Source organism: Lissotriton vulgaris, chromosome 5 (assembly GCF_964263255.1).
Source record: "Lissotriton vulgaris chromosome 5, aLisVul1.2, whole genome shotgun sequence".
Taxonomy (NCBI): domain Eukaryota; kingdom Metazoa; phylum Chordata; class Amphibia; order Caudata; family Salamandridae; genus Lissotriton; species Lissotriton vulgaris.
In genome coordinates, this window is record NC_141693.1 from 1141562250 (window position 1) to 1141574585 (window position 12336).

Here is a 12336-nt window from a genome sequence, read left to right on the forward strand (position 1 = left end):
TCTATTCATACATATATATACATAATGAAAAGAGTGTTAGCATGCATGCATATGTTCTATTTTGTCCTGATGAGCAAATAGCCATATTCATTGGAAAAGTATGGCTCCCATTCCAAAATGGTCGCCGAAGGTAAAAAAAAGTGCCTATAAAACAAAAAGGAGCGTTTTAAAACGAAGGTAAGCTAGATAATTTTCAGAATTAAATCACGGACTATGTGGGAGATCGAAATATGCTCCCATGTTGTTAAAAATTGTGTGTTTTTCATTTCGCTATAACAGTCACATTTTGAAAGCGGCCATCTTTGAATGGGGGGTGAAATGTTGTTGCGCTTCAGAAAAGAAATTACAAGACGCAACCACAGAAGACATCTTGAACTATGGAACACGTCGCATTGTACGGCGTAGGTGCGTCATGAATAGACGCACGCATGCTTTCCATTTTGGAACGGGAATCTTACTCTTACAATACAATGAGAGGAGCACAACCAGATGCAGACGTGGCGGACCCTCTGTTTTGTTTTGACTGTCCTTCTTCCTTACCCGTGCAATCTGCAAGCATGGGGACGCCCACATGGTGACGTCATTCCCAGTAGTTGTCAGCTGGTGGTTTGTGATTCGGGCGCTGCCGAGCGGTCGCCGGTGGTAGCACCGGCTCGGTGCGCTGCCGCTCCTGTCAGTGCCACGGTGTCCGGGAACCCCACAGGCCGTTCAGCAAAGATAGCCCCCGGCCCGGCTTGACCCTGGAGCGCCGCCGGCGGCTGGAAGAGCTGAGCAGGAACTCCCGGCAGCGGCTGCAGCGCTCCAGGATGTTCTCCAAGATCACATCCATACTGCAGCACGCCGTGGAGGCGGTAAGCAACCGGGCAGAAGGGGAGGGCTTGTTACCGGTCCACGCGAATCCGGGGATGTTAGGCCTAGACGTGGAGTTGCTAAGGAGGGAGGAATGGGGTCATTGAGAAGACCATTGTCTAGAGATATCCGATATCTCCATGAAGGTACGCCAGGTGCATGGCCTGGAGGCGCCACTGAGTAAACCCCAGTGGAAGGACGATAAGAAGGGGAAGCCTGGTAGGTGAAGTCTAGGATGAGGCCTAGTATGAAATGACATGGGTATTGTGAAGAAGTGGACAATTTCTAGGTGAGTTAATGAACTGCATTGCTTGGCTGAAGAGCGGACATGTGCAAGTTTTCTACAGCCTTTGAATGCAGGGAGAAGAGGCCAAGCCATGTGAATCGTGCAGCTTATGGCACAGGTGAAGAAATGAACTGTCTGAACTCCTGACATAAGGGTGGAGAGAGGTTACAGGACACTCTGAAGCCTCTGACACAGCGTACACAAGCGATTTCTTGCAGCTCGTGAAACACAGTAGTTAAGGGAAATGATTAGCTTGTCATAAGCAGCGTAGTCAGTTAATGTGGTGATTGCATGTTACTTTAAGAGCTGTTAGAATTATTATGTGTAATGGAATCTACTGCATTGCTCTGTACTGAATAGGAATGCTATGATCTCATTTATGCTGTTCCTGTTTGTGTTACTGCATGCACTTTGCTTCTCCTGAAGTTCATCTCGAATAAATACCTGAATACCATTCCAAGGAGTTCGTCCCCTTTGTGAAGATGTCACTACAGAATTGGCAACGAGATGGGCACAACTTGTGATTTCAACCTCCACAGCGATTTCTTCTCTTTTAACGTTCACCTTCGTTTTGCTACTCAACTACAATCGTGAGTAACTCAAGGGAACATTTATATTTTTTTTATGTTCCTTTTGACTCTTTTTTCGTGTGGGGATTATCACAACGTTGTGGCTCCAGCGTTTCCCGTCAGTGAACCTCTCGCGTGTACTTCTACTTCTAACTGTTCTGAAGGGGAAAGCACCTAAAAGACCTAAAAGACGCGAGGGAGAAGAACCACGGTGTGTTTTGGTGAAAACCTCATCGTTTTTGGGAAATGTGTGCTACTTTTACTGGCTTTAGCGTGTGATTCGGTTTATTAGCGTTTTGCATTTTTTCAAAAGGATTAACGCTTACCGGCTTCACAGCTCCTCGCTCTCACGCACGCAGCAGCGTCTCCGTGAACAATTGAGCTCTACACGCGCACACACTCAGTGCATCAGCGCGCATCTACGTGCTTTCCTCCACGTCACAAGCGTCATCACGCTCTCCACCGCCATCTTGTGGTTGCTAGGGCAACGCGACCACTGAAACGAGGAACATTTTCTCCGATCTTCGTGTGGGTATTTATGACTTTATTTCAATTGATCTTTCAAGCGCTTTCCTCAACAATTTGATTGCGCATTTGTGTTTCAAGAAGCTTATTTTTCCTGTTTTTATCTGTAAAGTGCATGCAGCGTGAAGCTTATACTTGAAGTCCATTCTTTTCGTTCTCTTTCAAAATCAATAAAAGACCACATTATTTTTCATGCAACCTACAAATATTTGCAGTATTCTGTGACATTATTTTTTTTTCAACATGTCTGTTGAAGCTACACCTTCGAGGTCCAATCCAACAGGAGATACCAACTTAAACAGAGACACCCATCTACCTTACCTACAAATTAATTCTCCTAAAGAATTTTTATCAATTCCAGGAGAACCAGTCGTGTCATGGTTAGACTGGAAGGAGTACTTTTTGAACTATATAGCGAACTTAGAAGACGTCAATGGGGTCTTTACTCCTGAAAGGAAAAAAAGAATGTTATTGTACTCTTTAGGTCCTGAAGGACTTCGTATTTTTAATGAAATGCACAAACATCAAAATGCAGATGGAGATTTGGATGTGTTTAAAGCAGCCATTGTAGATCTTGATGACCATTTTTCTCCTGTAGTATGTATTGCTGTCACCAGACATTCTTTTTTCCATAGGAAGCAGCAAAAACATGAGTCCATTGAAGAGTATGTTTCTAGTTTGAAAAAGTTAGCTGCAAAATGCAAATTTGCGCAGTTGCATGACGATCTGATTAGAGATCAGATTGTTATGTACTCTAAAAATAGAACATTGCAAGAGAAATTATGGGTGGAGGGTGATAATTGCTTGAAAGATATTATTGCTTTAGTGAAAAAAGCTGAACTATCAGAAAGGTGTGCTAAAGTTACTTTGTCACAAGATAAAAAGGAAGAAGTGGTTGGTAAGATTGTGGAGAAAAATAATTTTTATACCAGTCAGAAAAAATTCGAAAGGAAAAAACCGAATCGTTTTGACAAAAAAAAGTATGAAAACAAGGAACAGAAAACCTTTAGCAATGTAGTATGTTACAGGTGTGGTAGTTATGCGCATTCCGCCACGTATGAGAGATGTCCAACCAAAGCGGCTAAGTGTTTAGAGTGTGGTTTAATTGGACACTTTTCAAGGGTTTGTAATCGCAAATCTAAACAAAAACCCAAAAGCAAAATAGCTTGTGTTCAAGAAGATAGTGATAACAATTCATCTTCCTCAGAGAATGATTCACATGTTAATCTGATAAAAAGAAAAGATGTGGTAGTAAACATTACAGGTTCTTCCTCATCTAAACCGTTGTGTTTAATATCAGTAGGAGGTAATGTCATCCAGGTGGCTGCAGATTCCGGATCTCCTTACACAATTGTTTCACAAGATGTTTGGAGGGATCAGTTTGTGGACAAAATAGGCCCTTGGTTAGAAACCAATGATGTTTCCGCTGAAAGCTATACTGGGAATGATATTGATTTTTTAGGTTTTAGAACACTAATTTTCCGTTTTAAAGAAAGGAAAGCAATCGGAAAGTTGTATGTGGCTAGAGTTGGTCCATCCGTTTTAGGCTGGAAGGACCAGAAATCCCTAGATATCATTCTTAACCCCAATAGCAAAGAACAAGTCTTGATTTCATGTGAGTCTGAAGATACAAAGAAGTGGGTACTTAAGGAGTTTCCTGAGGTATTTTCGGGTCATATGGGAAAACTCAAAGGTTTTACTCATTGTATCCATTTAAAAGAAGGTGCAATCCCGAAAGTGCATAAAGCTAGAAATATACCTTTTATAATACGTGATGAAGTTAAAGGGGAATTGGACAAAATGTTAGACAATGAAGTGATTGAGCCCGTTGAAGCAGCTGAGTGGGTTTCGCCCTTGGTCGTAGCTCGCAAGTCCAATGGCAAGGCCCGTCTCTGTGTAGATTTAAGATACCTCAACAATAACATTTTGGTGGACCAATTTCCCTTACCAAGGATTGATGAAATGCTCTCCTTGACACGAAACGCAAAATGGTTTTCTACGCTGGACTTATCAGCTGCATATCATCAGGTGGTCCTAGACAAGAACAGTAGGCATTTGACATCCTTCTGCACACCTTTTGGCTGTTATAGGTTTAAGCGAATGCCTTTTGGCCTAGCGTCAGCCGCTGCAGTATTTCAGCGTTTGATGTCTAATCTCTTCAGCCATATCCCTGAGGTCGTATTTTTCCAGGACGATATTTTAATTATGGGGAGAGATAAAACGCATCATGACTCTATCCTTAGAGAAGTCCTAGAAATACTTAGAAGCAATGGTCTGGTGGCTGAAGGAACCAAATGTAAGTTCTCAGAAGAGTCCCTTACATACTTGGGACATGAGATTGGCACTTTCGGTATCAGACCCAAGACAGAATTAGTTGAGGCCATTCTTGAAGCTTCTGCACCCAAATCCAAGGACGATCTGCGATCCTTTTTGGGTTTAGCAGAATTCTATGCGAAGTTTGTAAATAATTTTTCCCAGAAGACGTACGATATGCGTCTTTTGATGAAAAACAAGGTTGTGTTTGAATGGACTGATGTTTGCCAACAAGCGTTTGAAAACATAAAGAGAGACATTGCACAGGCACCATCACTACAAGGTTTTGATCCTCATGCCGAATCCATTATAACCACGGATGCAAGTGCTACTGGCATTGGTGGTGTTCTCACACAAGTAACTAGTTCAGGAAATGAAGTAATTATAGCTTTTGCTTCTCGTTCATTGTCACCTTCCGAAGTAAAGTATTCGGTAATAGAGCGAGAGGCATTGGCATGTGTGTGGGCCATGGAGCATTACAGAAAATATGTATGGGGGAAGAAATTTTTACTAAGGTCTGATCACAAACCTTTAACAAAACTACTAACCACTGATGGTCTTTCCAGAGCTTCTGCCAGGATTGCTAGATTGTCAATGAGATTACAGGATTATGTATACGATGTGAAGTATGTGCCTGGTACCAAAAATGTCATAGCTGATTTTTTGAGCCGGTTTTCTTTACCGCTCAGAGAATTAGACAATGATCCATGGAAGGATTACTGTGTGGCTGGTGTTTTTGATGATGTTCCTGGTCTTTCTAAACAAGTCTGGCAGAAGGAGTACCAAGATGACGCAGTTTTGCATGAGGTCAAGGAGAGAATTGTTAGTGGATGGTCTAATGAATCTAAGGCCGATCCTAATTTAAGGCCATTTTGGGAGGTCAGAGACGAGTTAAGTGTTGAAAGCGATTTTGTCTGCAGAGCAGGAAGAATTGTTCCCCCATCTGGCATCAGGAACAAGATTATCGATATTGGCCATGAAGGACACCCTGGTATAGCTCGTACCAAAAGAAACATTAAAATTTTGTATTGGTGGCCTAAAATTGACATCGATATAGAGAGAAAAGTTCGTGAATGTTTCAGTTGTGAGCAGGCAGACAAGACTCAGAAGACTTTGAATCCTCCTTTGTCGTCTTTAGGGTGTCCTAATTTACCTTGGGAATGTGTTGCATTAGACATTCTTGGACCTGTTTGTTGGCAGGATGGTTCTTTGAAGTATATTTTAGTTTTAGTTGATCTTTTTTCTAGATGGTTGGAAGTGGACATTGTTCATGTTGTGGATACTAAAGCAGTAATTAGATTTCTGGAAGGATGTTTCTTGAAAGAGGGTTTTCCAGCCTCAATTTTAACGGACAATGGCGTCCAATTTAAGTCTGAGGCTATGAAGGTATTTTTGGACAATATTGGAATTGAACAGAAGTTTACAGCTTTGTATCACCCTAGGGGTAATTCTGTCGTTGAAAGAGTCAACAGAGTTATAAAAGGGGTTTTGCAATTGGCAAAAAGAGCTAATAAGAATTTTGAGGATGAATTGAACAAACTTATTTGGTCATATAGGATTACCATTCATGACACTGTTGGTGAGAGCCCTTTCGGTTTGATGCGTGGGAGATTTCCCCATTGTAAAATCAATCCAGGTTGGATGGGCAGGAGCCAAAGGTATCATTGGGATACTGATCGTGTTAAACACTCCATTACTGCCTCACAGGATAAGAATAAGGAGCTTTTTGATAGCAAACATGGTACTAGAGAAGTGTCTGTGAAAGTTGGACAGTGGGCCAGAGTAAAGTCTGGAAGAAGATCTGGGAAATTGGAATCCAGGTTCTCAGATCCTATGCGTATCACTAGGGTTATGAGGAACACCGTTCAGTTTGAGGATGGAAGCATTCATCACATGAGTCGCATAGCTTTAGCCAAGCAGGGTGTTACTGCAAAAAGCTGTGAGCATGTATGTAGGGATTATTGGTGGTTGAATGTCTTTTCAAATCTAAAGGAGGGGGATGTGCGGGATGTTGTTGAATCTTTTGATGATGCGGTTGTGCCTGGAACTAGTTCTTCTGTTCCTGAGTGTCTCAATCGTTCTCTCGCACCTCTCTGTCCTGATGCAAATACTAGGGGTGGTCCTTGTCCTCATCTTGAGAATCCTGCAGATGTTGTTTCCGACCTTCCGTCTGCACAGGACTCACTCAATGCTGGTGTTGTTAAGTCTAGCAGTTTTGGTAGACCTATTCGAACTCCTGGCAAATTTGATGATTTTGTTCTTCAGTGATTATTATTTATTCTTCCTTCTTTTGTGTTTTAAGGAAGGGGGATGTGTGGTGATTGCATGTTACTTTAAGAGCTGTTAGAATTATTATGTGTAATGGAATCTACTGCATTGCTCTGTACTGAATAGGAATGCTATGATCTCATTTATGCTGTTCCTGTTTGTGTTACTGCATGCACTTTGCTTCTCCTGAAGTTCATCTCGAATAAATACCTGAATACCATTCCAAGGAGTTCGTCCCCTTTGTGAAGATGTCACTACAGTTAACATCCCCATCTTAAGCAAGGGTATCATGAGTGTTTCACCTATGCCTGATTTATGTCAGCGGGGTCTTTTTTGTTGGCATTCCCGTGTATTTCTCCATTTACTTTTCTTTTTTAACCGAAATCCGAGTTTAAGTACTTTCCACAATTTTTAAAGTGCTCCTACGGTAATTGATCTTCATGCAAAGTACATCACATTGGCCACTGTGAACAAGAGCCCAAAACCATATCATAATAAGATGAAGCATTGGGGGAAATGGCAGATTTGCTGTGTTCTTTCTTATTTTGATCAGTGAGTTCGCCAGTGGCCTGTCATATCCTTATAATGTATAGACAGTAGTTTATTTCATCAGTACAATAATGTATGCTTGTTATTGTAAATGGGATTCTCATATTCCCCGATTGATAGTGACTTTTTGTACTGCTCAGAAGTGGGCTGCTAACATTAGAAAGTAATGTGTTTTAATGCAAAAAAGAAGTAGTCTTCTTAGGATGGTACATAATTAAGCAAACGCCTATTTTTGGTTGACTGATTTCTGAACTCCAGCTGTCTTGTTAGAATTATAGATTGCAGATTTGTGTACTCAAATTTAGTTCTAGAAAGCCAAAGCGCTTATCTATATAATGGAGCAATCAAGTGCCTATTTAATTAACAAGCCTTGACAATACTAGTAATTATGGCGTGTAGCTGAAAGTGCGTCTGAACTCACAGGTGAGTTTAGGCTCTTCATCATACATGAACTGTCACTCGTGCTTTCACTCAAGTGTTCATTCATTAACCCACTGGCTCATTCTTACATTCACTCACTTATCTATCGACGATAAAACACACACAAACTCATCATCATTATTGATCTTTATTCGGATATGTATTATCCATAAAAGTATAGAAAAAAGGAGAGAGACCCCGTTTGGCCCAGGGGAATGGGGTACTTGTAAACAGTAGAGTGAACAGTTTCCCTTGGGTGAGTAACTGAGTAAGTATGCCCAAATATTGGTCTTGTGAATATCGAAGGGCTACTGCACTCTTGAGAATCAGTTTGAAAGCGTTAATTCGATATGTGTGCTGTGTTGGTATATAGCCTACAAACACGCTAGAAAAGACGCCGAGACGGGATCCCTGACCGTTCGACTTCGGTCCTTTCACTTTTTTGAGCCCTCACTGAGTCTGATGCATAACCCATAGGACTCACAGGCTCCCCGTTTTAAAATCAGCACACATAAGACTCTTTCATCCCAAGCGCACAGATCTCATCGATTTTCAACCAGAAATGTAACTTGCAATACCCCTCCATCTAGTTTGCGACCCCTGACGAAGGGGCTCGTGCCCCGAAATGCATTGGGTGGACACTAAATGTATTGCTATTGTGATGTATGACATATAGCTGAAGACAGTTATGTATATGCTGATCAACTAATATGCGCTTTAAACACATATAACATGGATTTAAATGTTATGCTGATTTAAGTTGACTTATTGATGAAACTTCAAATAAATGTACTAACGTTCAAATTGTAAATTGAGTAGTGCGTGCTGGTGTCCTGGTTCTCAACCAGGCCTAAAATACTTCAAATATTGGTCTTGGACACAAAGCTTAACTAAGCAAAAGCATAAACAAAAACAATTTTATATATAAAATATAGACATTTTATTCAAACGCATAGTTAAAACATATTAAAAACATTCTTATTTCATTAAAAAACCCTTTGCATCAATTACGAGAACTCATTCACAATCCATAGACGTTGGGTAGTTGGATTGTGCAACAGTGAGCGTCGACGCGTTTCGATGGCCTTTTTTAGTCATATGCCATCTTTTTCAAGACTTTAAGATATTAGCAGTTTTCTGGAATAGCTGACGAGAGCAAGGAGACGGGATTCGGATACGCAACAAAGAGGGACAGAGCGCAAGAAAACACCAGCAATACCGAGTTTTTACAACCAGGCGCCTCCCCATCAAAGAGCAATAGAGCGCAAGAATACGCCCGAGATACCACGTTTGTAAACACAGCGTCCTATCCATCCACCCGACTCAAGGACAAACTTACCGCAATTTTAGTAACGGAACAAAGAGGAACATTGTCATTCATTGAAAACTCCATGTCTGAATGTTGAGGAGAAGATTAACATCCACGCAAATACTGCTGCCAATGACAAGGGCGGTATATCTCCTTAACTTTAATTGGACAACGGTGAGACAAGAGCCACCGGAGAACGAGAAAACAGATTTTAACGAAAGCTTATGGTGAAATTATGCAAAATCAGAAAATAGAAATTAACTCTCTGTCCACAAATTGAATATGGAATAAGGATTTATCTGTATAGGCAACCACCCAGTGCCACCATAGGAGAGACAAAAAATCTTAAAGTCTTGAAAAAGATGGCATATGACTAAAAAAGGCCATCGAAACGCGTCGACGCTCACTGTTGCACAATCCAACTAACCAACTCACCCCAAGAATGACGAAAAAAAGCCACGTCTTGGATCGAGTTCAAATGAGGGTCATGATGTGCATACTCGAATGACAAATTGTTGATGTCTTTGTGTGTCTCTCCCCTCTCGTCTTTCTTTTGATATATAGGTTTTAAAAAAAAAAATTGTTAGATTACAGTATAAGCATTTGTTTACGTCTATGAATTGTGAATGAGTTCTCGTAATTGATGCAAAGGGTTTTTTTATGAAATAAGAATGTTTTTAATATGTTTTAACTATGCGTTTGAATAAAATTTCTATATTTTATATATAAAATTGTTTTTGTTTATGCTTTTGCTTAGTTAAGCTTTGTGTCCAAGACCAATATTTGGGCATACTTACTCAGTTATTCACCCAAGGGAAACTGTTCACTCTATTATCCATAAAAGTACACACTTCACATAATCCATCGTCAATAAGAAGGTTGTAACTAAACATTGATTATATTACAAGCTTATCGTTTAAACATTTCTCATAGTCAGTTACATAATCCTTCATCAATAACATTTTAAAACCGGATTTAATTCTACAACCAATCGATAAAATATTACAAGGATATCATGCATAGCCAATTACTGCTTCAATACTAAAGTGCCAGGGTGCAACGTGCAAATATGCCGGGAGCAAGCAAATTAATAGATCACATAGCCAATTGCAGCTTCAATACTAAAGTGCCAAGGTGCAATGTGCAAATATGCAGGTGGTAGTCAAATTAATAAATTACATTAAAATTACAAATAGCAGCATTATGTAAAGGTGCCAGTGTACAGAAACAAGGAAAAGTTGTAAACAAAGTACTCTATGCGCCCACATGTTAATTGTATTACATATTCCCCTATTGAAATGTACAATCCAAAGGTATATATAAAGTGTGACCTGGTCCAACATTCAAGGATTCATAGAAGAGCGTGAACGGATAGCCATTTTCAAAAAGGTGCATACTCGGTATATTAAATCATCATTTTTTTAACCTGCAGAATTATTTTATAGGCAACCTTAAAGTCCGTTATCCCCTTTGACCTAAAAAACGGTATCAATAACGGCATACTATATTTTTGATAAAAGGTACAAAAAAAATGCAGCATGGACTGTTTTCCTAAATTGCCTCATGGGCAAGCCAGATCATCAATATTGGGTTGATATCCTAAGGGGAAACACAGCAAATATTGTATTGTACCCGATCTAAGGCGAAAAAGAAGGCTTCGCTCCCAGCGAGTGGTACCTTTTAACAAATAACTAACAGGTAAACAGGATGAAGGCCTGCCTTCTTCTGCCATTGTTATGTATTGTTCCATGTATACTTTAGTAGACTCCTGGGCATGTCTTATGTCCCCATAATGTTTATATAAAATTTTACGGATAGTTTTTCCATCGATTCTATATAATTGGTCGGGGTTGTAAAAATATGGCTAAGGTTAACAGCTGTCAAATTTGCCCGTACTTCAGCAATCCACGGTATGTCACCACCCCTGTCACATTTTAGGCAATCAGCCAAGATTTCACTTGTTAATGTAGCTACTGGATTTTGCCAGACTTTTAGCCAAAACATGGCAGGGCGGGACCTAATCTAGTCCTCCAAATAGGGTAATCTTAGCTTGTTATGACAGATAAAAGTGGATGCTGAAATCGGTAAACCTCAAATTCTCCTACAAAATCTATTTTCTTCAGCCTGAACACTTTTCAGGTTTATATAGCCCCAGATTTCAGCCCCATAAGTCATAACTGGTACACATTGTGTGCTATAGATTTTAAGTAGGGACAGTACCACCTCTATTCTTTTTGGTTGGGGAAGGCTTGTAACTGAATTTATAGCTTTTAAAAATTTGCTTCGTCCATATGCCAAGTGCGGTGTCCAGGACTCATTATTTGAGAATTGTAAGCCTAGATACGGAAAAGTGTGAGTGCATAGCAAATAATCTGTGCCCAAAATAATAGTGTTAATAGAACATTTTTTGGGGCCACAACACATTAAAAAAGATTTCTTAAAATTTGTACAAAGGTTCAGGCTATTAATAAAAGCTACAAAACCCCTGGCTAAAATTCGTAGGGCATTGGGTGTGCACCCCATTAAAACTGCGTCATCCGCGTATAGTAGGGAGGGCAGTTTATTACCATTGAATATTGGGACATCTGTAGTTTGGTTGGACAGTACATTATGGAACTCATTAATGTATAAAATAACTAAAAGTGGGGCAAGGAAACACCCTTGTCTAACTCCTCTACCTACTACTATGTCCCCTGAAACTGCCCCGTCCTTGCTTATTTTCACCCGAGCCTTGAGGTCCCTATGCAATATGCTAAAAAATACACCATATCTTTGTCCAATCCATAATCTAAAAGGCATTTTCAGAGCCTGGATCGATTAACAAAATCGAAAGCGGATGGGAGATCCATAAATGCCAGGTAAAAGGGACTGTGTCGGGCGGTGGTATATTTTCCTATAATTAAATTAAGATTCAGACACTTCCACCGTTCCAAGATGACTTTGGAAACCCAACTGGCATTTATTTAATATGTTTGCATCCTCTGCCCAGGTTCTGATCTTATTAAATAAAACTCTCTCCAATATCTTAAGAGTATTATCAATTAGGGAGATTGGTCTATAACAACTTGGTTTAGATCGATCTCCCTTTTTAAAGATGGGGACAATTACAGATGTGGACCAGGTGTTTGGGATCTTTGTTGTTGTTAAATTGTTAAAAACATTAAGTAGCAATGGAGCCCAAAACTCTGGCCTAGATTTTATATGGTCGATTGGGATCCCATCCGAGCCCGGGGCTTTATTTCCCAAGC

The 12336-nt window shown here is 40.2% G+C and overlaps 1 protein-coding gene across 1 annotated transcript in view; it reads left to right on the forward strand.

Moving 5' to 3' along the window:
• The first annotated feature begins 462 nt into the window (after nucleotides 1–462).
• FHIP2A (FHF complex subunit HOOK interacting protein 2A) overlaps nucleotides 463–12336 on the forward strand; it is a 340036-nt gene continuing 328162 nt past the window's right edge. Inside the window, exon 1 of the mRNA XM_086922896.1 lies at nucleotides 463–851. Within this exon, the coding sequence (XP_086779022.1) occupies nucleotides 807–851 (45 nt within the window). The 5' untranslated portion in view covers nucleotides 463–806. The remainder of the gene's footprint in view (nucleotides 852–12336) is intronic.